The sequence below is a fragment of the Anoplophora glabripennis genome, unplaced genomic scaffold (assembly GCF_000390285.2).
Source record: "Anoplophora glabripennis isolate ALB-LARVAE unplaced genomic scaffold, Agla_2.0 scaffold52, whole genome shotgun sequence".
Lineage (NCBI taxonomy): Eukaryota > Metazoa > Arthropoda > Insecta > Coleoptera > Cerambycidae > Anoplophora > Anoplophora glabripennis.
The window spans coordinates 1,716,599-1,744,555 of record NW_019416264.1 but is presented as its reverse complement, the minus strand read 5'-3'; the positions used below and the strand labels follow the sequence as shown (position 1 = coordinate 1,744,555).

At 36.4% G+C, this 27,957-nt stretch overlaps 1 protein-coding gene across 1 annotated transcript in view; it reads left to right on the top strand.

Moving 5' to 3' along the window:
* LOC108903385 (dynein heavy chain 7, axonemal) overlaps positions 1 to 27,957 on the top strand; it is a 74,142-nt gene that overhangs the window by 28,057 nt on the left and 18,128 nt on the right. The window contains exons 28-45 of the mRNA XM_018705542.2: positions 875 to 1,022; positions 3,517 to 3,729; positions 4,264 to 4,436; positions 4,527 to 5,082; positions 5,136 to 5,365; positions 8,780 to 9,188; positions 14,487 to 14,712; positions 14,765 to 15,106; positions 15,319 to 15,547; positions 15,905 to 16,058; positions 16,108 to 16,241; positions 17,299 to 17,490; positions 17,543 to 17,769; positions 17,823 to 18,001; positions 18,053 to 18,243; positions 20,949 to 21,133; positions 22,939 to 23,237; positions 23,287 to 23,438. Of these exons, the coding sequence (XP_018561058.2) occupies positions 875 to 1,022; positions 3,517 to 3,729; positions 4,264 to 4,436; positions 4,527 to 5,082; positions 5,136 to 5,365; positions 8,780 to 9,188; positions 14,487 to 14,712; positions 14,765 to 15,106; positions 15,319 to 15,547; positions 15,905 to 16,058; positions 16,108 to 16,241; positions 17,299 to 17,490; positions 17,543 to 17,769; positions 17,823 to 18,001; positions 18,053 to 18,243; positions 20,949 to 21,133; positions 22,939 to 23,237; positions 23,287 to 23,438 (4,239 nt within the window). The remainder of the gene's footprint in view (positions 1 to 874; positions 1,023 to 3,516; positions 3,730 to 4,263; positions 4,437 to 4,526; positions 5,083 to 5,135; positions 5,366 to 8,779; positions 9,189 to 14,486; positions 14,713 to 14,764; positions 15,107 to 15,318; positions 15,548 to 15,904; positions 16,059 to 16,107; positions 16,242 to 17,298; positions 17,491 to 17,542; positions 17,770 to 17,822; positions 18,002 to 18,052; positions 18,244 to 20,948; positions 21,134 to 22,938; positions 23,238 to 23,286; positions 23,439 to 27,957) is intronic.

Genomic DNA, 27,957 nt, shown 5'->3' with positions numbered 1-27,957 from the left:
CCCAATGGACCTTGTGGAAATAAATGGATTAGTCCATCAAATTGCTCATCAAAATTTAGCTGTGTATACCAAATTTCATTCATTTATCACAACGCGATTGAGAGATATTGCAAAAAAATGATTTCCATTCCTCCCTCTTAGGAATCCTTAGGAATGCCCTGTGCCCTTAGGAAGCATTTCCGGACCCATGTTCATATGAACTTTTTTACTTAGTTTTGATCATAGAATCGGCCTGTTCAGGGTTGGCAGCTAATTATGAGACACCCTGTATAACACTACAATATAGTCTGGTGAATGTGGAGTCCATTATGTGGCCCACCTGATACTTATTCAGTTAGTCTCAATACTTCACGAAAATATTACTTGATAAATGTACTTGTTTTGTTGAGTTCTACATCATCTTGAAAAGTACTCTACGTATATTAGCAACTTCTAAGTTGTACATTGTAGTTCCTACTAATGTAGGTATCATTATTATAACTTTTTAAAATTTCTAGCTCCGAAATTACATCGATATTCTTACCTTGATAGATACCGCTAATGAGATACTTATTTTAAATATTCTTTTACTGATGCCTACTCCAAAGCTTCACTGATCTCTAAAAACAGAGTTCGTGTATATTGGCAAAGAAATACATTATTAAAGCAACCTTCCTTTGTTTGCACTAAGATTTCCTCTTAATTATCTGTAGCCTGTTCGAGTCTCGGATTATTTTCCAAAGGGAAAATCCTGGCGAAAACCGCCGTAACTAATTGCGCCCCGCGCAATTTCCCGTCTTAAAAGAGAACCGACAAGTGGGATGCATCTGTTTATCTTTCTCATATTCCGCCGGATGCAGGTTTTTGAGATTAATAATGAATGGATGTTCCCCAGGGGCTTCTCCAAAGACTTTGATCCTTGCATCGAGCAAATTGTTCATGCCACGTTGGACATCTACAAGATGGCCAGGGCCAATTTGCTGCCGACTCCGACGAAGTCGCATTACCTCTTCAATCTGAGAGATTTCTCCAGGGTGATACAGGTAGGAGGTCTATTATTTTATAACAAAGAGCATTTCGCCCCAAAAGGATCTGCGGATATTTAAAAATGGAAGATGCATCGGGCTCATGGTTTCATTCCAGAGCGCTGAAATAGAGGAAATCAAGCAGTATTTATTTATGAGGATAGTTTTCAAATATCACCTAACTTGTTAGTAAACAGGGTCGCTGATGTGTAATGATAAACGGTCGATTATCTCCTAGTAGATAACTATTGAAAAATCATAGGATACAAACGTTTTAGGGTTTTTTAAAATCTATTATAATAAAGAAAAAATTAGCCATACAGGATCAATAAAGTTGCTTTTTCTTTAATGGAACACCCTATATATTATTCCATATTTCAATTCTTCTCGAAATTCTGAATAAAACTCATAAAGCACATCATGTACCTAAACTTAACCGTTTTCGAGATATCGAACATTGAAAATCACTTTCTTATAAATTATGCAAAAATATTTTAGGAGATAATCGACCGTTTCCATACATATCCCCTGGAATAACACAACTTTTAATCTTAATTTACAATGGTAAATTATGAAGGCTTTAAATATAGAAATGTAAGAAATTCGCTATTCATTAATTATTTACAATGAATTGATTTCATTTATACAGGATGTAAGAAGTTTGACTGCTATTACTTCAGCATGAGATAGAGTAATCATAAATGAACAAAAAACTTGTATATTACAGGGGCAATGTTAACAGTTTTCAAAATACAGCGAGTATTAATTTTGGGGAGTATCATCACAACGTGACAACAGCGCTTAACCTAATGTGGATGTAATGTGATGCACAGCACGTGTGCACGCGGCAGACTTGTCCTACGGAATTACAAAAATGTATTGTTGTGAAACATTTAGTAAATTTCAAGACAATTGTTTTCCAGTTTTTAAGTAAATAAAATAAAATGTATCGATTTTGTAGTACGAAGATAGTGTTGTGCTGAAATTTTAGTAATTATGAATCTCTTAAAACAGGAACTCTTAATCAAATTATGAATTTGAAAAATATGTAATTAAAGTACCCAAAGATTCACGTCGTCGTCAAAACAATCATACGTATTAAAAATAATTTAAGCACTTACCAAAAAGCCAAATTCAGTAATTTTTAAATGCACAAGTACAAAACAAACTACAACATATGCTCAAAATGCACGACACATTCGAATCTAATTTTCGCGCACTCGCTGGAAAATACCCGAATTTTTCCTTATTTGATGAGCAGCGGCAAAAACTCGTTCTCGCAAGTTTTCGATTGTTAAATTCCAGATATCAACTGAATTGCGTGTTGTTGGTTGTTGGACACCTTAGTACCTTGTATTAACCGCCGCGCCGTTGTCACATTGCTCGATACGAATTTTATCGAATTTTAAATTTATTACAACGCTAATTATTTTTTAGAATTAAGCATAAAGAAGTTCAAAAAAGTGATAAACATTGTATTTTATGGTATTCTATGCACGCAGTTATGTCAATATTCCTTAATTGATCGAACTTTTGTACATCAAGTTGGAGATTTTGATAATTTTTTNTATTCTATTGTCTGTTAAAATTATGGCAGTCAAACTTCTAACATCCTGTATAAAAAAACTGAGCATCTCATTCCAAAGATATATAGCAGTTCATGTCTTAACCAGGAAATCTTGCCAGGTGATAGAACATGTGATTTCAAGTAAAAAGTTTCACATGAACTTTCTAGATACAAGATGTTGAAAATAAAAAAGATTGAATACATTTTTTCCAATATCTACGAAATAATTTTTTCAATTTTCAATATACTTCACCTCAAAAAGGAAGCATTTTGCGACTCGCATTTACATGAAACCATTTGTTCTTATACGTGGTTAAATTTCTTTATTAAGGCATTTAGATACCAACAAAAAAATGAATGAAGTTTCCGGAAAACGTACAAGTAATTTACAATTTTTGTTGATGGAACTCATAATTGAGATAATTAGTTATATGTTGTACTTTTTAAAAAAATATATATTTTATTATCAGATTTCATATTTTTACTTTATTGGAAAGCTAATTCAAACAAATTCAAAAATTGTTTTTAAAAATGTTATCAAATAAAGTCAATCCTCGACACCAGAAATTAAATGTTGATATTGCGGGTCAGTAGGCTATATGAGAACATATTTTTTAGGTGAGCATTAGCAGCAGGTTAGTAAGTGGTACCTAATGGTTGATCAATTTCCGAGCTGATTACCTTCTTTGGAATACAACCAGAGCGAAAGTTTTTCAGTTATAGCAGTATTTACCGTAGTTAAGATCTTGATGAATTAGCTCAAATTGGCATGTTGTTGGTTAAACTGCCTAAGAAATATGTTTTTTGTTCCTTCAGAGGAAGCAGCAAAATCAAAAACATTACTAAACCTTTTATGTTTTATTTAAAAATAAATCACCTTAACTCATTTTTTCTTAGCTTTTATAACATCTGTTATATGTATATAACAATCAAGTTTCCTCCTAGGGCGTCCTATTGTCTGTACCTGAAGCCATGGAAGACATGGTGGCTATGAAACGACTATGGGTACATGAAGTCTTACGGGTATACTACGACCGTCTAGTAGACGATGCTGATAGGTCCTGGATTATTGAAGCACTCAGAGAGGTGGTTGCTGATAAGTTGGAGGAGGATCTCAATGATATGTTTAAGAGGTTGGGCACACTTCAATCTTCAACGGTAAGAAGAAAAATTGTATACACACGGTTGCTATTATTATTTTTCTCATTGATCTTGCAGTCGTAAATTATTCCAAACATCTATCACTACAGGTTCTACTCGTTCAATCCAACGTAATTTTTGTACTGTAATGGAGGCTTAGGTATATAGAAAAATCTATCCCTCGAATAGGATGTAAAATCAAGATACTGAAAATCCTCCATTGATTATTATTAATTCTATTTACATTTATGTCCCGTGTAGTATACTCCCCACTGTCGATTGTCAAAAAAATTGCGTTGTTGCTATACGGATATTTTTTTTTCCATGACATTTAAAATTTAAATCTCGGCTGTTACAAAATGACGTGCACGCCTTCAATCTGCATCTCTTCTACGATACGGTCACAAATTTCCCCTTTTCTCCTTTCACGCTATAGTTGAATCACCTCGGTAAAGATAGCAGCATTTGGTACCTGTCTAACCGGAAAACATTCTACATCCAAATAATCCTAATCTATTCTGTCTTCGCCGTAAATTATTACTAATTTCGCAGATTGGAGAGATGGAGTTAAGGAACCTTTTGTATTGCGACTTCGCTAATCCCAAGGCAGACCAAAGGCACTACATCGAGGTTTTAGATTTGGAGAACCTACGTGGTATTGTAGAGGGATATCTGGCTGAATTCAATAACATGACCAAGAAACCTATGAACTTGGTCCTGTTCAAGTAAGTATGGTCATGGAAATTTTGATATTTGACGCAATGGTATGAATTTTGGCCCGTGAATATATCAGATTTCGTTCCATTTCCATTTAGGTTCGCGATAGAGCACTTATCTAAGATCTGCAGGATAATAAAGCAGCCAAGGAGCCACGGCATGTGTGTAGGAGTGGGAGGCTCCGGCCGACAGTCCTTGACCCGTCTGGCCGCTCACATCTCCGAGTACGAGGTGTTCCAAGTGGAGATCACCAGACTTTACGGTGTCAACGAGTGGAGAGAAGACGTGAAGGCCATCCTGAGGAAGGCCAGTTCGTCCGACCAGCACGGTGTCTTCCTCTTCACCGACACCCAGATCAAGGAAGAAGCTTTCCTGGAAGACGTTAGCAACCTTATGAATTCAGGAGAGGTGCCAAACTTGTTTACGACCGAAGAGAAAATAGAGATCTGCGAGAAAATGAGACAGTTGGACAGGCAGAGGGATAAATCTCTTCAAACGGATGGCAGTCCTGCCGCGCTGTTTAATTTCTTCGTGCAGATAGTGAGGGAACAACTCCATCTCATCCTGGCGATGAGTCCCATTGGGGACAGTTTCAGGAATAGGATAAGGAAATTCCCGGCGCTGGTTAACTGCTGCACCATAGACTGGTTCCAGGTATCCAAATATTGGACTTTGAAGTTAAATTTTTTATTTTAAGTCTTTTTCAGTCATGGCCTGAAGATGCCTTATTGGCTGTAGCGGAACGGTTCTTGGGCGAGATCGAGCTGTCGGAAAGGGAAAGAACGGTGTGCATAGATATGTGTCAGATGTTTCATATGTCGACGCAAGAATTATCCGCTGAATATTACTTGAGGCTTAACCGACACAACTACGTCACGCCAACGTCGTACCTGGAGATGATTAACACTTTCAAGACCTTCTTAGATAAAAAAAGGAAGTAAGTAATTTAAAACATAATGAATATATGCAAGTTAGGATTTGTATGTAGGGTAGAACGTTGGAAATAGTTATTATTTCTTACTTAGCTAATTTGTGAATCCATACATTTTATTTCAGCTTTTCCCGACTATGCTCTAGTGAGTAGTGAGTAATGGTGAAACGCGAATAGGTCAGTGAGTGAGTGATGCCATGGAAATGTGCATCACTCAGAAGTGTTGTCAAAATTTCTTATCGTGTATTAAATAGTGGTGAAAGTGTAAAAAAGTGTAGAAGCGGCACATGTTGAAGAAAAAACTTGAAATTTACAATGATGTTAAATATGCGATCCGTAGGAAGATTCGCTGATTTTATTAAAAAAAAACTTTCAACATTAAAGAAAATTCAAATTGCAAGCGCAGAAGATTGGAAAATGAAGAATTTTCATCACCTAGAACGAAATCGAAAAACTATGCTAATAGAAAAGAATGTAATTGTAGTATGGCTGAGAGAGTATTGAAAAAAATATATAGAGACAAAATATTAATAAATAAGATTTCCAAGGTTTGGCGAGATTTAAATAACAACAGCACACGAGGAGCATTTAGAAGAATTTTTTACAGGAATGCGGATTTTTGGATAATGATTTTCGATTAGCTATGGACAGGAAATTTCCATGAGGTTATGGAATATTTAAAAATTGGTTTGCATCTACTTTGGCTTACATTGAACCTAGTGCAGTGATTGCCATGGATTATGTGCCTTACCGCAGTCAACGAATAGAAAAATTTCCAACAACTGCTTTCTGCATAGAATAATCGTGTTAAGCACGTACAAAAAGAACAATGAATGTGGTACCTCAATACAATTACAAGAGTTGACGTTATAATAAGAACAACAGTGACAGTGATAGGGTTGGTGACATTAGTGATTATTGATACTAATGCTTACAACGTTGTTGCTACTGTTTTGTCGGTGGTGCATCTCATTTTCTTGACGGTTGTACGTTTAGTACTTTAGTAGTTTTACTGATTTTTGGAACCCTCTAAAATGATACACCCATGGAATCGTGTTCCTTGCACGCTTTAACCATCTCACGGGTCTATTGAGAATAAGTTACTGCTTACCATTTTTGTCTAAAGTATACCTACACTTCCTGTTAACGAAAAAAAAAAAAAATTCGAAGGTTTTCAATATACGAGTATTTATCAATAGCATTTTCCACTTCATCATCAGACGAATACCTTTTTCGCCTGAGCTTCCTAGACATACCTAGAAGATATCGTTAACTGGGCTATTTTTTACAAAGCTTTGAATTGTTTTTCCACTTTTCTTACTATTACTTGTACCCTACCAATAAAACCTCATCTATAGTTTCAAACGATGGCTACTAATAATTTTTTAGAAGAATATTGAATTTTGAACTTTTCTGACACCGGAGAACAATTGTGGATACACTGCATCCATTTTTGTTTAGTGGGAGGATCTCACTGGTTCACATATGATAATTCGAAAAAAAAATATATTTATCACCTTCTAGAGCGTATTTTACCCTCGACAAGTGGTTTGGGAATTCTACAGTCTCTAATACCAGACCATTATGCAAAACAGTTTCAGGTGCATTAACTGCATTGGCATTAACATGCTTTCATTTGCGAATCTGACATCAATATTTATTAATTCGCTGCTACAATCATCAGATTTTCCAATCGGATTTTAAATTATCCTGTATCCTCTCTACCCCATTTAAGCTTGTTTGGCCAAAGTATATTTGGAAGTACGTTGGTTCTTCATGTCCATACACTTGTTTGCATTCATCATATACAGGGTGTCCTACTAAGGTCGGCGAGGTACGATATTAGGGAAAGTATAATCCCTACAATTTCGAAAAAGTTTTTATTTTGCTGGACTTCCAAGGCAACTTTTATTTTTGAAATGAATTTAGTAATATTCAAAGAAACTCGAAATGCACAAATAGATTTTTTAAATATAAATAAGAGCACATTAATGTTAGAAAAAACTCAAATTTTTTCAAAGAACCCCGCACAAAACATATGGAAATTGAACATCGGTCAATTTTTATGAAATTTCGTATTTTGATAGTCTTCGTCATGCTGATCAAAAGTCTCAATGGGTACGAAGCCCCACAACCCCTTCCAACCCCCCAAAACCACCCCCCAAATATCAGGGTAATGAAGTTGACAGATTACAGGTCAATTGGCTTACCGTAATATTTCACTATTGTACCTGCAACCACCGAGCCCTGCAACCCACACCAACCCCCCACAGGTCAGGGGGATGCACTTGACAGATTATCGGTCAATAAAACTACCGAAATATTTTACTATTACAGTCGAACATACAGCCACCCATACTGTAAGTAGGCTGAAGACTACCATCTCCAAAACACTTAACCCCCCATCCCTCTCCCTCCCCACCAACTAACAAAGCCTGTCATGTGACTCTTCCCTGCTTACTGGTTGTGTAACTGTTTAATCGTGAATTCCATCTCACAGCCACCTAAACGATCACTACTCTATACTCTCCGACGCCGACCCCCGACAATTAAAACATCCACCCCCAACCCAAATCCCACGGTTGGGGTCGGACCAACCCCAGTTCTTATCGAAGCCTGACATCACCTATCCCTGCTTACGGCTTATGAAACCGTTCAATATTGAACTCCATCCTACACCCATCTTATTGTTTAATACCCTTTAACTCACAAGAAGTACCTGCCATAAGATTTTTTGCTGTTTGTGGGATGTGAAACCCTGGCTGTAGGTTCGAATATTTCGGTAGATTTATTGACCGATAATCTGTCAAGTGCATCCCCTTGACCTTTGGGGGTCGGTTTTGGGGCGTTGGTGGGGGTTGCAGGGTTCGGTCCCCTTTGATAGTCTAAAGTCTAGTTATGGTGGGTTCGACCACAGTAGTGAAATATTACGGTAAGCCAATTGACCTGTAATATGTCAAGTTCATTACCCTGATCTTTGGGGGTGGTTTTGGGGGGTTGGAAGGGGTTGTAGGGCTTCGTGCCCATTGAGACTTTTGATCAGCATGACGAGGACTATTAAAATACGAAGTTTCATAAAAATTGACCGGTGTTCAATTTCCATATGTCTTGTGCGGGGTTCTTTGACATATGAAGTATCAAAAAGTCGAAGATAAAAAATTATGGTTCAAAATGTCCGTGTACAAGTCCCTCTTAAGATGTTTATGACTACAATTAAAAATTCATATTCGCACTAGCAGGTTGAACATCAGAAAGTTAATGATTTGAAGAAATTAAATGCAAGACGCCATATTTAAACTATAGTTGTACCGAATGACTTCAGATATGGTATTTTAGAATCAGTTTGACGTCTTCTATCTTCCCCAAACTACGTACAGTTACTAGCCGAACGCCATGTATATTTATTATTTAACAATTTAGTGAAGTACTCGTGGGGAAAAAGAGATACGAGGTGGGTCTGGAGAAATTGGACAGCGCCGAGTCGCAGGTTTCCATCATGCAGAACGCCCTGGAAGCTTTGCAGCCGCAGCTGGTGGTCGCCGCCGCCGCGGTGGAAAAAACGATGAAGATCGTCCAGGCTGAATCGGAGGAAGCCGCCGCCGTGGAAAAGACTGTCATGGAGGACGAAGAGGTGGCTAATGAGCAGGCCAAGGCTGCTCAGGCGATAAAGGATGAATGCGACGCCGATCTGGCCGAGGCCATGCCGATTTTGAACGCTGCCTTGGCGGCTTTGAACACCCTGACGCCTGCGGATATAACCATCGTGAAAACCATGAAGAATCCGCCCAAGGGCGTGAAGCTGGTTATGGAGGCAGTTTGTATTATAAAGGTAAATATATCCTTTATTCGTTCACAGTTCATTTTAAAACAAATTAATCTGATATTGGTATAAAAGTGGCAAGTAGTCCGACACGGCAAGGGACCCATTCCCTACCATAAGTCTAAAATTTCTAGAAAAAATTGGGGAAAGAAAATTAGAAAAAAATAAGAGCATGGAACATTTGTTACAATCTAGACACTTACTTATTTCAACAGAAATGTTACAGCACTTTCTCTTTAGAAGAAGATGCATACTTTGAACAGATTCAGGATAATCAAAAGCATGTTGCTCTGGAATCGGAAGATTCAGAAGCACTAGATATGAACTCGGATGGCTCAAAGTCAAACATGGACATTTACAAAATAATGTTTCTTTTTTGAGTTCAGTTTTCTGAGTTGGTTTTTGTTGAAATTTGATTAAAACTCACTTTAAATGTTGTTTTTTCAGGTTATAGAGATCTGATATTTTGTTCCCCCTTCATTTTTGGCAAAAAATATATATTTTTTAATTATTTATATTCAATAACTAATCGATTCCACCCCAAATAGGCCTTCGCCCCTCCTTCCTAGTCAGGATCAAGGCCGGTCAGATTGACAAAAAGTGGATTAAATCAAAGGATCTCGGAGTTTAGGTTTCTTGGGTCGCTGAATCCGAATCGAAGGTTAGCTTGTCTGTATCAAGCCATTTTAAGGTTGTTTCAAGGTAAATTCAAGATCAAATTGAGAAAGAGCCGAGCAATCAAGTCCGACCACATGTTATACAGGATTTTGGGGTCGCTGAGTTCGAATCCAAGGTCATTTCAAGGTCATGTTGAGAAAAGCCAAGCATTTAAGTCTAACTACCTGTTATTTGTGTATAGCGCGTATTTGGTGTTGCTGAGTTCAAATCTGAGCTCAGTTTATCTGTGTCAGGTCATTTGAAGGCCATTTTAAGGTTATTTGAAAGTTAATTTATGGAATAAACCCTGGGATCAATTATAGCATAGTCGCCTAGTCCGAATCCGAGGTCCATTTATATAAAGGTTCAAGTTTATTCCAAGGTTGATTTGAGAAAGAGGACTTCTGGTAGGGTCAGTGAGAGATGATTTCGACCCCTCTGCTTTCGACCGAAGCTAAAATTGTTTATTCTAAATATAGGTTTTTAAAATCATTCAAATTTAAACAGAGCTACGCAAGGTTTAGACAAGTTTATCTGAAAGAGTAAGTGAGCGGATTTTTTATCTCGAAAACTACTTATTTGACACAACAATGACCTGTACAAAGGTTGTAGGATTTCGCATGGGTTCCACATCAGTGATGTCTTGACCTAAAACTGGGCCAATTCTCCTTACCTTCGGGTTACATTAAGCTAATCGACACAAGTTAAGTAGTGGAGGACTAAATCGTTATATAACTATTACCACTAGCAGTGCCTAATTTACACTTGTGGGGGCCTGTAGGCTGAAAATTGGTGGGGGCCTATTCTAGAAAAAAATATCCTTTTTGGTAGGCCCTTCCTAAAAAAATATTCTTATTGTATATGCTTTCTCCCTCTAGTGGCAGCCCTTAAAATCATATCTTAATGGATAGAATTCAAAATTTAAGAATAAAAAATTATATTTTTCAGAATAATTTTTCTTTTTATAAAAAAAAAAAAATTGTTAACATGGTGATGGCCCCTAATTGGTGGGGGCCTGTAGGCTGCAGTCTACACTAGCCTATAGGTAAATCAGGCACTGACCTTCAGCATTAGCGTTATTCAATGTGCAGTACGAGGAGGTTGCACCTTTAAATAACCCTCAAATGACCTGATGCAGACAAACTGACCTCCGATTCAAACTCAGCTATCCCAAAAACCTATATAACTCGCGGTTAGATTTAATTGCTCGGTTTTTTCAATTTGCCATTGAAATGACCTTAAGATGACCTTTAAATGAACTGATACAGACAAACTAACCTCGGATTCTAACCCAGAAACCCCAAAATCGTGTATAACAGGTGGTTGGACTTGATTTCTCGTTTTTTTCTCAATTTGACCTCGAAATGACCTTGAAACAACCTTAAAATGGTGTGTGATACAGACAAACTAACTTCTGGTTCGGAATCTTTTTCCAACGTTTAATATGCACAGGGTGTCGCCAGATGGTTTCAACCTTTGATGTCAACAAACAAATTTTGAGCTGGAATAAATAAATACAATAAAGAACAAATTAGGAGGAATTGAGAAACTACCTTGCTTGGTTAAAAAATAATTTAAAATATACTTTCATATAAAAAATTAAGTGTGAGGGACAAAAAAATATATTGTTTGTNCGATATAGCGCTTTGACAGATGACGTTTAAGTTCATTTGCTATACGCTACGCCCTACGTCCAAATTTTCAGAACCAACTTGACCACGTTTTTATTTGAACGCTCGTTATTTATATCCAATAAATAATCGATTCCACCTCAAACAGGGCCTCTGTAGTGATTGTCTTACTACCTGTAGTTATATCTTATTTGTAGTGATTGTCTTACTACCTGTAGTTATATATTATTACCTAGCTTTGTATATAATATTTAGTTATTTGGATCTAATTAGCTAGGGTCTGGTAGTTAGGGAAAGGTATTGACAAACAAAATATAACTTTGTATGACCAGAAGAAAATAAAACATAAAATATTTTGAGGCCTCATATTTTGCAAATTAATTTACAGGTATATCAACAAGAACTTAAAACATACTATTTATGTTGTGCTAACCGTACATCGGCAACATAGCCTCCCCTATCCTTCTTAGTGAGGATCAAGGTCAATTAGAGGTCAGATTGAGAAAAAATGCATTAAATCAAAGGACCTCGGAGTTTAGGTTTTTTGGATGAGTCCGCCATTTTAAGGTTGTTTCAAGGTAATCACATTGAGAAAAAGCCGAGCAATCAAGTCCGACCACATGTTATACAGGATTTTGGGGTCGCTGAGTTCGAATCCGAGGTCAGTTTGTTTGTATCAGGTTATATGAAGGTCGTCTCAAAGTCATTTCAAGGTCAAGTTGAGAAAAGCCAAGCAATTAAGTCTAACCGCCTGTTATACACGTATTTGGTGTTGCTGAGTTCAAATCTGAGGTCAGTTTGTCTGTCAGGTCATTTGAAGGCCATTTTAAAGTCATTTGAAAGCTAATTATGGAATAAACCCTGGAATCAATTATCGTCCTTATATAATAACTACTTATTTAACACAAAACTGACCTGTACAAAGGTTGTAGGATTTCGCATGGGTTCCACATCGGTAATCTCTTGACCTAAAACTTGGCCAATCCTCCTTACCTTCTGTTCGCGTTAAGCTAATCGGCATAAATCAAGTAGTGGAGGACTAAATCGTCATATAAATATTACCTTCGGCACTAGCTTTATCCAATGTGCACCACGAGGAGGTTGCACCTTGAAATAACCCTCAAATGACTTGATGCAGACAAACTGACTTCGGATTTAAACTCAGCTATCCCAAAGACCTATATAACAGGCGGTTAGACTTAATTGCTCGGTTTTTTCAATTTGCCATTGAAATAACCTTAAGATGACCTTTAAATGACCTGATACAGACAAACTAACCTCGGATTCTAACCAAGCAACCCCAAAATCGTGTATAACAGGTGATTTTTTTCTCAATTTGACCTCGAAATGACCTTGAAACAACCTTAAAATGGCGTGTGATACGGTTTCAACCTTTGATGTCAACAAACAATTTTTGAGCTGGAATAAATAAATACAATAAAGAACAAATTAGGAGGAATTGGGAAACTACCTTGCTTGGTTAAAAAATAATTTAAAATATACTTTTATATAAAAAATTAAGTGTGAGGGACAAAAAAATATATTCTTTGTAAGTGCCTTTTTCCTATCCAGTGTCAAAAAAATTCAATAGGAAAGGAACTAAGAATTACGTTTTATTGCCATATTCCAAATTTTAAAGTAATTTTTTTAATTTTTGCCTCTTGTGTAGGTCCCTTTTTGCATATATTTGCAGTTTAGAATTAAAATGTATGTTTATGTCGTATATTTGATGGCAATCATTTTTAATTTTGCAATTTAAAATAAAAAAATAAATAATAAAAAAAGTAGGTATCTTCGAGCGTCTTCAAAGTTGGTAGGTATATGGGATAAACTTTATATGAAAAATGGCATTTTGTTTGAACAGAAATTTTTTTTTGCTACTGAGAAGGCCTAGTATNTTCACCATAAGTTAAAACGATATCCATCAACTCCGAGTTGCTATACAAGCACGCCATTTTTGACACTAACCACTAAAAAATTATTGTAAGCACTATCGCAACGACGATTGTAAAATGGATTTCAGTATTCGGAGTTGCTGAAGCCAGGTGGCTCTCCAAGCGTATTGCGATTGACGCTAGAGACTACAGTTGTTCAGCAATGTAATGCTTGAAAGTACTACAAAGTAAGGATTTTACAAACATTTTTTTACGATATTGACTTCTTTTCTCATGCCGCATCTATTCGCAAATTTTTTTGGATAATTATAAAACTATTTACTATTTTTAATAATTCATTATAAAGGACATCTTGTACATGCTGAGGGCTAACTTAAAACTTTGTTTCTAAATTTTACATCTGTCAATACGGTACGTCATGATTTCATCACTTTAGTGTTGTAGGAATTCCAACGAATCAAACAAAAAGAAGGGACCCTAAACATTGAAAATCCGACACTGGTCTAATGTCGGTTGGGATACAAGTTTTTCGTTAAACAGTTTAAAATGTTGGTAGATGATGTTTGTAATCAAACGAGTGTAAATTCTTGAAATAATTTTATATTTTATTCTCATGTTGAAAAATTAATATCAGATTGACGTATATTCCGATTTTTCTAAAACATTCAATCGGCTTGATCCCAATTTATCGCAATGGTATTTAGAATATAATGTGTAAAATATTCAATTGGAGACACTGCAACGGAGATATCAAAGACGATACATTTCATTAGTTTATCGTCCTCGTGGTACACCTCAAGAATTATTGCTTTCTTGGTTTAATTTTGACAGTCTTCCTAGCAGGCTAATTCGCCTGCTCTTTTCAATCGTATTTCTTTTTAAAATTATCAATAATAAATTAAATACAGATTCATCGCTTTCAAAGATTTAATATATTCGTAGACTTAATTCAAGGATGTACTCATAAAATTATATAATCACAAATCAAAATTGCAGTCAGCTTCGTGTTTCTTTTTTTATAACTTCCTAACATGGACACTGCATAATACCAACTGTGATTTGTTTGTACCATCTTCAGTTGTAACAGTACAACAATTTTCTCTAAGCAAAATTATATTTTTAAGGACATAAAACCGGACAAAGTACCAGCCCCTAGCGGGATCGGAACGGTTGAGGACTACTGGGGACCATCGAAAAAGGTGCTGGGCGACATGAAATTCTTGGAGAACTTGATCAATTTCGATAAAGACAACATACCAGTCCGCGTCATGGACAAACTCAAACATCAGATATTAAATGACGAAAATTTCGACCCGGATAAAGTCAAAACTGCATCAACAGCTGCAGAAGGTAAGACAAAACTCTTTCTTAATACAAGAACCCACTACCGTTTCACTTACAGGTTTGTGCAAGTGGGTCATCGCCATCTCTAAATACGACAAGGTGGCTAAAGTGGTGGCGCCGAAAAAGGCGGCCCTGGCGGTGGCCGAGAATTCTTTCCAGACAGCCATGGCGGCATTGGAAATTAAGAGAGCCATGTTACGCGAGGCTAGAGAGAAGGTGGCCAAGTTGGTGGAGGCACTGGACGCTGAGAAGGGTAAATTCGAGAAGCTAACGAACGATGTGAACCTGTGCCAGCTGAAGCTCCAGAGAGCGGAAGAACTGATCGGTGGATTAGGAGGCGAGAAGACTAGGTGGAAGAGTATGGCTAAAGAGCTGGGAGAAAAATATTATTTACTGACAGGTACTATTGTTGTCAATAAATTTAAAGGGATGTTATTATAAAAAAGTACCTCGACGCTGGGGAAAGGGTAGCAACATAATCGATCAAATCACATTATATTGGGATAGCTCTAATGAAACAACAAACTGCGGTTGTAATACGAAAAGTGACAGAGAAGAGAAATATCTTAAATGAAAAATTTTTTTAGCTCAACTTTTTTTGTATTTCTTTAGGAGATATATTGGTTGCTGCTGGTGTAGTAGCTTACCTAGGACCGTTTACCATGAAATTCAGACAACAGCAGGTGGAGCAATGGATATCGTCGCTGACTGGGTTCCAAATCCATTGCACCAAAGACTTCCAACTGACAGCCGTCCTTGGAGAACCCGTAGTGATCCGGCAGTGGAACATCTACGGTCTTCCTACGGACAGCTTCAGCGTGGACAACGGCATTATTATATCGTGAGTGTTTGAATTGTCAGTGTTGCGAGAAACAACTATTCCGAGAACTACATACCCCTACCGGCATTGAATTATACTCGCAACACCTAGTGCCACAGCTAGGGTCGTTTGTCACCAGTTTAACCCACCAGGCACAGACCGGTTTCGGACTTATTAGTCCTCATCAGTGTGTCATAGGTGAGACAAGCGACGAACGAACCAGCTGTTTTGCGTCGTATCGTCACGACAAGGCAATACATTGTACGCGGTAGTTGTTAGTCAGCACGACAGATGGAGCCATTTGCGCTCCTGCGTACAATATATCGTGGGTGTGTTCATCTGTTATTAATTAGTTTAACTTTTTATTTATTTCCATAGGAATGCCAGGAGGTACGCTCTTATGATTGATCCCCAGGGACAGGCGAATAAGTGGATAAAAAACATGGAGAAGTCGAACAATTTGGCCATAATAAGACTTAACCAGGCCGACTACGTTCGAATACTTGAGAACGCCATTCAGTTTGGTCAACCGGTAAGTGCGGGATATGTAATAATTGTTATTACGTTTTGGTTTGCTTTAGGTCCTCTTGGAGAACGTTGGTGAAGAACTGGACCCTATTCTGGAACCGGTTTTGGCACAGCAGATTTTCAAACAGGGCGGCGCCATGTGTTTGAAACTGGGAGATTCCGTGGTTGAGTATAACTCAGATTTTAAGTAAGTGTGTTGATATTTTTTGACCTTTTTCTGTTAGAACCACTGATGTAATTCGAAAATGTACTTGTTCATATGGTTTTACATTCCATTACATTCATTAGTATTCCATTGACTATTATTTGTGAGTCACTCCAATTTGCTTCTGATTTACTCCCATGGGGCGTTGTGTAATTTAGCTGTTTCCACTATTCTTTTCACTTGTTCTCTCTAATCTGCTACACCCAATCTACTTATATCTTCCTTAACTTGTTCTTTTCATCTCATTTTTCTCTTTTTTATTTCCAAACGGCTTCATTCTGTCAATCTTCTAATAACTTAATTACTCTACCTCCTATTCACGTGTTTATTGTGGTTATAATTACTTCCTTCAAAACATTTTACAATTCATTATTGTACATTTTTTTTATTTATTTTTATTGAACCCTAAATTATTCTAATAATATCCATCGCGCGAAGATTCACTGTCTCCCTTCATAGTCCTTCTATTGAACTTACTGTGATGACTTCTCCTAATGCTATTGAGGGTTGCTTTCGTTGTACAGTAAAAATAAAACGCTCTCTCAACGGTAAAAATAAAGTATTTTTAATAAAAGCTAAGTTTGTGGAAAAGACGTGTTGTTGGTTTGAGTGTTTGCTAGAGAGTCTCTCTTGGTGTGGAGTCGCTCGCAGAAGCACCTGATCCTTGGCGCCAATCTGCCCTCGACCTTTTTTGGAACCCTGTTGCGTCCCTGACGGCGTCAGGAAGGCATTATTGACGTTGTACTTAAAAATGAGTCACTGGCGACATGTGTACCCACACTATGTTAAATAATGTTAGGTACAGATAGTTCATCTCCTTGTCTTACCCCTTTATTTATTTCAAATTTTTTTTTCTAAAATCTTCTGAGGTTATATCTTCTGCTTTTGGTTCATTGTCATTTTCGTGAATCTAATTTATTTGATAATCAATCATGAGACATGCATTCTACATTCCAATTGCTAATGGGGTTAAATATGAAATAGGACATATTTATCTGTTAATTTCAATCGATAAGAGAAAACTTTTTTTTTTTTTCAGGTTGTACATAACAACAAAATTAAGAAATCCACATTACCTACCCGAGGTTGCCGTGAAGGTAACCCTAGTCAATTTTATGATTACCAGCGTAGGACTCCAAGACCAACTGTTAGGAATAACGGTGGCCAAAGAACGGCCGGACTTGGAGGCAGAGAAGAACGCTCTAATTCTGCAAGGAGCAGAAAATAAACGGTGACATAACGAAATAACAAAACGTTGCCATATTACTGATTCTTACCCTTAGGGCGCTGAAGGAGATCGAGGATAAGATCCTGGAGGTTCTGAGTTCCTCACAAGGCAACATCTTGGAGGACGAAACAGCTGTTCAGATCCTGAGCTCTTCCAAAACCTTGTCGAACGAGATCGCCGCCAAGCAAGCTGTGGCCGAGGTGACGGAAAAGCAGATAGACAAGGCCAGGATGGAATACACGCCCATAGCTGTGCATTCCACGATTTTATTCTTCACGATAGGTAATGGGCAGTCTTTGAGAGCGTGGTTCGTTGAAAGGTGTTTTCCGTTTCAGCTGACCTGGCGAATATCGATCCTATGTACCAATACTCCTTGGTATGGTTCATGAACTTGTTCAAATCAGCCATAGACAACACCGAGAAGATTGAAGACGTGGCGTTCCGCCTGAAGGATCTGGAAAGATATTTCACCTACTCCCTGTACGTCAACATTTGTCGCAGTTTGTTTGAGAAGGTAAGAGGTGAGGACATTTCTTGAGTATGTCACTGATTGGTTACATCGCAGGATAAATTGCTGTTCTCGCTTTTGCTGACTATAAACCTGATGAAGAGTCGTGACGAGGTCGACTTTGCGGAATGGATGTTCCTGCTGACCGGAGGTGTAGGTTTGGACAATCCGAACGTAAATCCCTCGGACTGGCTTGTGCCGAGGTCCTGGGACGAGTTCTGTCGTTTGAATGATCTACCAGCGTTCAAGTAAGTCAATATTTATACTTTATTTCATCGTGAAGTGTTTTGGCGCTTTGATGGCGTTGGTCTATACAATTCTACTGGCCAGTGTTTGTTTTTAATTCTAGTTTTATTACTGATCTTTATTATTGTTGCAAACACAGATTTTTATTAATATTATTATATATAACTACATATATATACCTATATATAACTAAACGTAAAAATAAACAAAATAAGAGAAAACAATTTGGAAGAAATATACTTGGACTATGAATGTGACAAGGAACAGAGGAAATAAGCAAGAAATATGAACAACAAAGAAGAAAAACAAAATTACTATGAAAGGGTAGATAAAATTTTACGAAAATGCATTAGAGCAAAAGGAAGAAAGTTAATTAATAGAAATAAAGAGATTCCAAACCTCTACAAAGGAGAGTTAAGAGTGAAAGAATATTAACCCTAACAAAACTGTTATAAAGATAAAGACCGAAAAATAATTTTTGGGGAAGAAGAAATACTGGACAGATGAAAAGAATATTTTGATCAACTGTTGAACGCAGACGAATAAAGCGAATTAAGGGCATAGAACTAATGTAAAAGAAAAAAAATGAGGTGCCAGTTCTCAGCAAAGAGAAATACTAAAGAAATATTTTCAACACTGAAAAATGACGGGACTCCAAGAACGCCACCAACAACAACAGTTAATACCATAACATCTTGGAAAGTAAGTACTGCCAAAGGAATGGAGAGAAGCAATAATCTGTTCAGTGCATAAAAATGGAGGATCAGAACTGCAACTCTGTTAAACAGAACTCTGTTAAATGTAGTATGTAAGATACTGGCAAAGTATACCTATAAAGGATAAATTGATATAGAAAATAAACGATCACAAAGGGGAATACCAGCATGGTAAAAAAAGAAGGTAAAAATACATTAGAAACTTTCACGCTAAGAGAAATATAGTGTGAAAACTTTGAATATGGAAAACCAACTTTACTTTTATTCATAGATTACCAGCACAAGGTAAAGAGGAAAGAACTATCTAAGGTGTTGGAAGAACTAGGAATTAGCAAAAAGATACGAAACGTGGTAATGTTAGCGTTGAAGAGGATAGAAAAGTAGTACGAGATGCATGAACAAATCAAGTCTCATATATTACAAAAAATATTTATGTCTGCTTTGGGTGCCAGGGCACAAAGGCATTTATGGGAACGAGAAAGCGGATGAACTTGTTAGGAAGGGATCCGAGACAGAGTTCACTGACCCGGAGCCCTTCTGTGGTACATCTCCCAGTGTGGTCAGATGGACTCTGGGCAAATGGACCGGAGCTCATGGAGTATCCTTCGAAGGAAATAGCAAACGATTTACTGAGCTTGAATAAAATCCGGCTCAGGAGAGTGACGGGACTCATAACGGGACACTGTCACTTTAGGAAACATCTACTTACTTGTAGACAGTCCGGTCTGCCGAGGATGTGACTCGGCGGATGAAACTTCTCTGCATATCCTGGGCGAGTGCCCGGGATTTGCACGTAGTAGAATGACGCTTCTGCGGAGACCTTATTTGGAATCCAAGGAACTGAGAGAAGTGTCAGCAAGGAAGCTTTTGGACTTTGTCAAAAGGACAAAACTACTTGCTAAATAGGACTAGTAGTGGGACGCACAATAGGCCTAATTAGGCCGCGGTGCTTTATTAGGACCAGTCACTAGCAAAGCGGAAGAACAATGTCTGCTTTTGTGGATGTTCTTATAGTACCTACCAGCTAGAAGTAAAACAGAATTAAATGTGGGAGTCAAGAAATCGGGAAAGCAGTGACTAGAGACGGGCTTGTATATTAATAAAGGAAAAACTAAATTGATGGAATGAAGAGATGAATATCAAGGCAGGTTTCTAAAAGTGGAAACTGATAGAGGCAAAATGCACAAGTTTGAGGAAGAGGAGCAATTCATATCTCTGGGAACTATATTTTTAGGAGAACAGAGATCAGGCTGTATAATGATTTTATACAGCCTAATTATTCTTACACATGCCAATGAAACATTGACTCTAAACAAACTGTCGTGGGGGAGGAAAATACTAAGGAAGTAAGGAATTTATAAAACAAAAGATATGCGTAGTTGGTGTCATGACAGCACGATTGCGGTGGTTAGGACATATTGAAAGGATGAGAAAATCGAAAATGCCAATTATGCTATTGAAACAGAGAATTTGTGGTCAGAAAAGAACAGCGAGACCGAAAAGTAAAGCAAGCAAGCAAGCAAGATATAGGAATGAATAGAGACACATAGGTCCGGGTGTTCTCCTTAAGACTTTCAGTGCTTTTGTCTCGGTTGCTATTTGCTACTGCCAGAGAATTTGGTATTGTTTGTAATTTTTTCATTAAATTATATAAAAATGTCTTAGATGTCTGTTGATTAACAGTTTGTCATTTTTGGTATACGTGGAAATAATTTTTAAACACTTGCAGTTTCATGTTTTCTTTTATTTAAATAATGTGGTAGTTGATTTTTTCAATAACTCATTTGCAATACATTGCAATAATATTTTCCGTACGATCAATGCATCATTTATGTTTATTTTTCACGCACTCAGTTTGTTCTAGTCGCTAAGGCAAGAATATTCCAACTCAAATTTTTACTTATATTCTTTCTTAATGGCATCAAGTGGATTCGATTAGTGATTATGTCGAGTAGAAAACGTTTGGTAGTAATTTGGATGCCTTATTTCAGTGGGCTCGTACAACACTTTACAGCGCATACCGACGAATGGAAGAAAATTTTCGATTCGGGAGAACCTCAGGAATGTCCGTTGCCGAGCCCGTGGGATACCAGATTAAATAAACTGCAGAAGTTAGCGATACTAAGGTGCATACGGTACGACAAAGTGGTTCCGGCTATTCAAAATTTTGTGACAGGTAACCCAAACTATCTATGGCCTTTGAATTAATAACAATTTTATATATATATTTTTTTGTTGAATCATCAGTATTTGCTCATTTTTTAGTAACAGTAGGAAAAAATTTGACCCGTCTATATTTTTCTTATCAAACTGGTATTCGTTTTTTTGCTAATTCCTTTTGTTTCTGAGACGCAGGGTGTTAAAATAGTACTTACCAAATCAGCTCTAATTACACTACCACTACACTACTACCAATAACTACGATTATCCGAGTAAATATAGTGTCTTAGAAATGGGGGTTTCTGTAAGGTTACTGTCACATAAAACAATTTCGGTTAGATTATTATAAAACCTACTATTTTTTGATAACCCAGTACAGATGCTATAAAAATTTCGATAACCTAATGTCTAATAAGTAAACCATGAAAAAGCATCAAGTTTCTTTTTGTATAAAAAAAAAATATATAAGCTACAATAACTTAAATTTTTTAAGTTACCCTTCGATAAAAAAATACGATATTAATTTTGAAAGATATAAAAGGAAAAATAACTAAAACTAAATGAGACTATTCATTTTTACGTTCCAATTGTAGTGTGCTCTAAAAAAATCAATTCCTGCCAAATATCAGTTGCTTATAATTATTATTCGATTAAAGAAATATAAATACATTACACTACCAACGAATATGCGGACATGCTTTTGATACTCGAGAATATCGAAATTTATCAGCAGCGTGAAACTGGAATTGTATAGCCTAAACGAGGAAAGGACATAAAATGCTTGGTTAAAACAAATGTTTCTCGAAAAGAGTGTTAATTTGAATGGCAGTATGTATCACCAATTTTCTTCCAACAATTTATTTATGTTTTTGGTTATTTAAACACTTTTTAAATCGTTGATTTGGACTTGGAGTAGATGCGCCAATAAATTGGCCAGAACAATTTCCAGATTTGAACCTTTTGGATTTCATTTTCTGCAGACAAGTCAAAGATAGGTATTATTCTGCCTCAGTGGAAACCGTTGAAAAGCTGAGATATGGAAAGCATAGATAACGTTTACAGAGTTATTTTGCACTACCATTACCTAACGACCTTTGATCTGTCTTTCTTGTCTTCGAGCTAGACTTTGTGGGGGCGAATCCGCTATCAGAATTAATAGGCCCGCCTTGATGTTGATCTCGGTTCTGTTGCTGGTTCTAAGCCTGCTATGGATGGAACTGCTCCTCAGACAATGGTGTCCTCTGACTTTCCGCAGAGCGCTCTGTATCTGGTTGCACCCAATGCTTCCAAACGTTTTGCCGTTCGTCACTGTCAGCATCTTCAGTCTCGACTGAAGGAAACTGTTAGAAGAATACATTTTTTTATAGTACTTGAATTGGATTATCGAAAAAAGTATACAGTTTTATAACAATCTAATTTCAAATGTACTATCTTATAGTAATTTTAGAGAAATCCCCGTTTCTACGACGGAATGTCTACTCGGATGATAGTAGTTTATGTTCAGATGCATATTGGTATTAGGTGACTGTTTGTAAAATATCGGTTTCACAAGTCTACTGTAGAGGAAGTTGTATTAAGAAAACTGATCTGGTAGGTACCATCTTAACAAATCGTATATCGAAAACAGAAGTGAATAGAAGAAAAACATATTTAAGTTTTCGTTACATTTCAACTTACTTAGGATCCTCTTCAAATTCTGTCACTAAGTGTAAGTTTAAAGATATTTGAAATCGAAAGTCTAGTAAAATTTGTTGGAGCTGTATTTCAAACTTCTCTTCGGCAAATTTAAGAGACGATTGTGACATTAACATTGTTTTAAAGACAATCTGGGCAAAAAATACATCGAACCACCTCCGTTCGACCTGAACTCATCCTTCGCCGATTCTCACTGCTGCATCCCTCTGATATTCGTGCTGACCCCTGGGGCCGATCCCACGGCGGTGTTACTGAAATTCGCCGACGATCAGGGCTTCGGGGCGGCCAGACTCTTCGCGCTGTCGCTGGGCCAAGGCCAAGGACCCATCGCGATCAGACTTATAGACGAGGGTGTGAAGAACGGTACCTGGGTGGTCTTGCAGAATTGTCATCTGGCCAAGAGCTTCATGCCTAACTTGGAGCGGGTATGTTATCGTCACTAAGAAATTTATGAAATTATTAGGAAATTCGTAGATTTGTGAGAATCTCACGCCGGATTCCACACATCCAGATTTTCGTTTGTGGTTAACTTCGTACCCAGCCGACCATTTCCCGGTGTTGGTGCTGCAGAATGGTGTTAAGATGACGAATGAACCTCCTAAGGGATTGAAAAATAATATTATCAGGTAAGAGGAGAAAAATTGGTTTGTTTACATTTTGCCATTATCAAATATTCCAAATTGGTGGATTTTTCAACGGAAGAAGATAAATTTTATACAACAGAATATTAAAAAAAATTACTGCGATAGAGTGCTGTATTATACAGGGTGTCCGGAAAGATCATGTCAAAAATGAAGGGGCGTACAGGGGAGCTCAAAATAGATATAGTACTTCATAAAAGAAAAATTCTTGTTGTGGAGTTATTTGCCTTCAAAGAAAGAAGTTTGAAAAACAAATTCCAATTATAACTTCTAAGTCGTTACCATGACAACAATGAAATTTGGGCAATTAAAGTAACTCATGTTAATAAAATGCGATTTACTCAAAAACGGATATCGATTGATATATGGCATACCTTTTTTTAGCAAATTGAGAGAGGAATGAAAGGGAAGGAAAGAAAAAGAGAAAATGAAAGAAAATTGCCAAGTTTGACAACGCTGTCAAAGATGTATAATTTGAAATGGATAATTTCATCTGCTCCTGTATAATCCAGGCATATTGAATATCAGTTTAAACATAGAAATGAACATTATCAAGAGTTACTTTAATTGCTCAAATTTCATTGTTGTCATGGTAACGACTTAGAAGTTCTAGTTCAAATTTGTTTTCAAACTTCTTTCTTTAAAGGCGAATAACTCCAAAACGAAGCCTGATAGGAAAAAATTTTGTATGAAGTACCTACTACAACTATTTTGAGCTTCCCTGTATACCCCTTCATTTTTGACATGACCTTTCCGGACACCCTGTATTATAGTAGCAGTATATCAGTTCGTATTATTTCCTTTGAGTGGATTAAGTACTACGTTTGAAGTATCACATGCAGTGCCATAATTTAATGCATTTCTTAGTCTTCAACAATGTTAGTAGAAACATGAATACTGCGAATAAAAATAATTCTTATTCAAACAATTATTTCAAGAGTTAAAATTGCGGGAAGCATCTACTTTGTAGACTAATCATAAAATTATACCCGCGATATTTAGTAAACGGCGAGGATCATTCGTCAGCAGAACCACCAGACATATACCTAGGTATTCTACCGATAAATGATCCAACTAATTTCGATGTCTCAACAACAGAAAAAGTAATACCTGCGTAGACATTGGGCGTCACAATTTTTAACTGATGATATTGCGGGACACAACTACTCTGCGGCTTAATGACCTACTAAATAGCAAGTTGCTCTCTGATAATTTAACCGTATTGAAGGCCTAGTCGTTGAATGGCAAACAAAATTGAAAATTCAGTATAAAAAATTACATATACAAGATGCAAATAAAATGTGTAACCAAACTCTAAGGCGGATTTTGTGTTAGAAATTAAAGAAAATGTTCATACAAACGTGTTCGGGATACTCTTCGTTTACTACGTCTCGAAAACAAAATTAATGCAAATATTCGCTTTTTTTCGAGCCTCGCAGACAACATAGCTAATTAAATAGCTACTACTATATTTATTTAAAAAATGGTTTGATGTTTTGTCATTTTTAGCAATAATTACGTAGACGTCCTAGTAATATGCAGGGAACACTATTTTGTAAATTTTAGTACTGTGCCGTAGTAGAGAATTAAGTTATACAAATTTTACCTAAATATCATAATTTTACATCAGATATAATTAAAGATTTTTGCAAAATCGTCAGATAGGCCAGGAAAAAGAGCTATGGGAAATGACCATTTCGCGACTTTTGTTTCGGCAACCTGAATTTATCACTATAGATGCTAAATGTTTAATTCAAAAGTCATAAATAAACTTCTTCTGTTTATAACTTTTGATCTAATGAATATTTTTTGACGCTCGAGAGCTAGTTTTGTAGGGCTTTTGAAGACAAAAAAAAAGTACTTTACTGTTTTCTCGTGGAAATGAACGGAAAAAAGTTATAAGCGAAAAACGTGAATTTATGTAAAATTATACAATTAACCAGCCTGTAAACAATCTTCTCCCATTTTTAGACTGTGGAAACTAATATGTTATTGTACATAATATTTAGCAGTTATAGTGATAAATTCAGCTTGCCGAAACAAAAAGTCGCGTCCAACTCTATATTTCCTGACCTAAGAATAAGCAGACTTCTCTCTTTTTAAATGAAATATAAATGAAAATATTGACATATTTACATAAAACACCTTCTTACAACTGCAGTGATACAAGGTCTCATAGGCTCATCTCTTATAATAAGAGAGATATGGCACAATAACTTGTACCTATCATTCTTACTATTAGATCAAACCTGATATTACAATCGTAAGAAAGTGTCTTAACTGTGTAAAAATATAGGGTATTCCTTCAAAAAACAAAAGCCTGTTTATTTTGACACGTTCGCGTTGTCCATTTCTTCTGGTGCTGTGTCATACATCTTTGATATATAGGTAACTTATTTTTTGTTTTAAAAAATAATGGCTATAGGTGGGATGCACAATATAGGTGAGCACTCCGTATGTGTGTTAAAAAAAAATAATCAAAAGTTGTACGCCAAATTTGACAGAAATCACTTCAGTCGTTTGTTTTTCAATTCTATGGTGCCTTTTGTTTGTCCATTAGGTACAAAAGATAAAAATAAAACACAAGGCAAGAGCCATTGTCACTCCTACAGGTCACCAAGCCTTGTATTTAAATGAGTTCAAGCATAAACATTCTGGAAACCATACTTCCAACAATGTTGTATGATATTTGTGTGCAAATTTTTAAATGTAAATATAATATTCTGTTTACCTACGACCACTACTGTAGGTACATACTTAAAAACACACCGTCTGCGATCAATGTAAGATTCCTATTACGTACGGTAAAAAATTGTATTGACCGTTGCTAGGCGGTTGCTAGGAAAACTGTACGATTTTTTTACCCGACGTAATAGGAATCTTGCATTGATCGCAGACGGTGTGTTTTTAAGTATTTAAAGTAGTGTTCGTAGGTAAAGTATAGTACGTAATACGTGGTGTAATGCAATTACGCACTCATATAATTACGCACTTGCCGCTACGCGTTACGCGGCGTCGTGCGTAACTTTTCCATTCGTGCGTAAAATGCTTTTTACAACACTTATTACGTAATATACTATTACCAAACTGCTGCTTCATGTCTATTTTCAAATTTAATAATTTATCATGTTTTAGAATGTAGAGGAAACGTTTCGGATTTAAACTTGTCATCTTAAATATGAGATATTTTATAATAAATCTAAAAGTTATCCATGAAGAATTAAAATTGACCAGTACGTGATTTCTTTGAACTAAAAAGAATGTTATGAACACACAATTTTAAGCTCGCTCAATGTACTCATGTAAATTCAAAATTATTTAGCTGTGCTTACATTAATTCGGAATCAACTAGGAAAGATCTGCGGTAATCTTTTAGTTTTTCTTTTTTTGTTAACAAGACGCTCAATGGAAAATTATGTCGGAGGAAGAACTTCAAGACCTCTGAATTATTCAACTTGTTAACATTAAGATAACCGCATAGCAGTGAATAATTTAGCGAGATAAAGTTGGGGGAGTTAGCAGGCCACTGGAATTAGCGTCTTACCCTTCTTGCTATTTACCATGAAACGTTTCATCATACTCCATTCGAATATACAGTTCAGATGTTCCAAACAGGGTACGTGTGAACTATATCTCGATATTATCGAATTGATATGATTTCTACAAATTAAAAATTATCTTTCCAACACAGAATGATGAAAGTTATCGTTTCACTTGTCTTTTACTTCAGATGTTGCTTAACTGTATATAAAAAAGATTTTTAAAATTTCTTGGATTTAATAATGTACAGGATGTTTTCGAAAGTGTGGTTTTAATTTTTAGGGGTTATAGTTGATGCTAAAATAATGCGTCTTGCGAAAAATTTACTCTAATACAGAGGCTTTATACACGTGATTAGTAATTTTGTTTGAAACAGTACCTTTTGTCACTTCGTGTTAACAATTAAATTTTAGTAAAATTAAAAATTACTAAAAGAATAAGTTCAAGACGTTTTAAAACGCAACGTTCTGTTTCACCGGCATTGATTAGTGTATTTTTTTTATTTTATTCAACCAATTGACGGTCGCATTATTTCGAAGCGGAGCCACAACAGTTTGTCGTTATTCATTGTAAACAAATCACTGCGATTGATGACTCTAAGGTGTCCACTATTTGTATTTCTATAATTTATCTGTCCTTTTCCGTATTCGTACTCCCTTACACTTACACTGACTCATGGTACGCAATTTTTTAAACAAAATGGTATGAGGATCAGACGCATGGACCTGCCTTATGGTGTGGGTAATCGCTAGTTCTAAATCCACGTGATATTTGCCTGTAAAGGCGAATGAAATCTTTTATGTACAAAACAGAAGTTCGCACAGTTAAAGTTATATGAAGAGTTGAACTTGCATCAGCAACAATTCGCCAACGAGGAGCATTACTAATGTAACAATTTACTTGCTTTAAAAGACGAATATTTTAAAATTAAAAATTGTACATTAATTATATTAAATTAAAACCC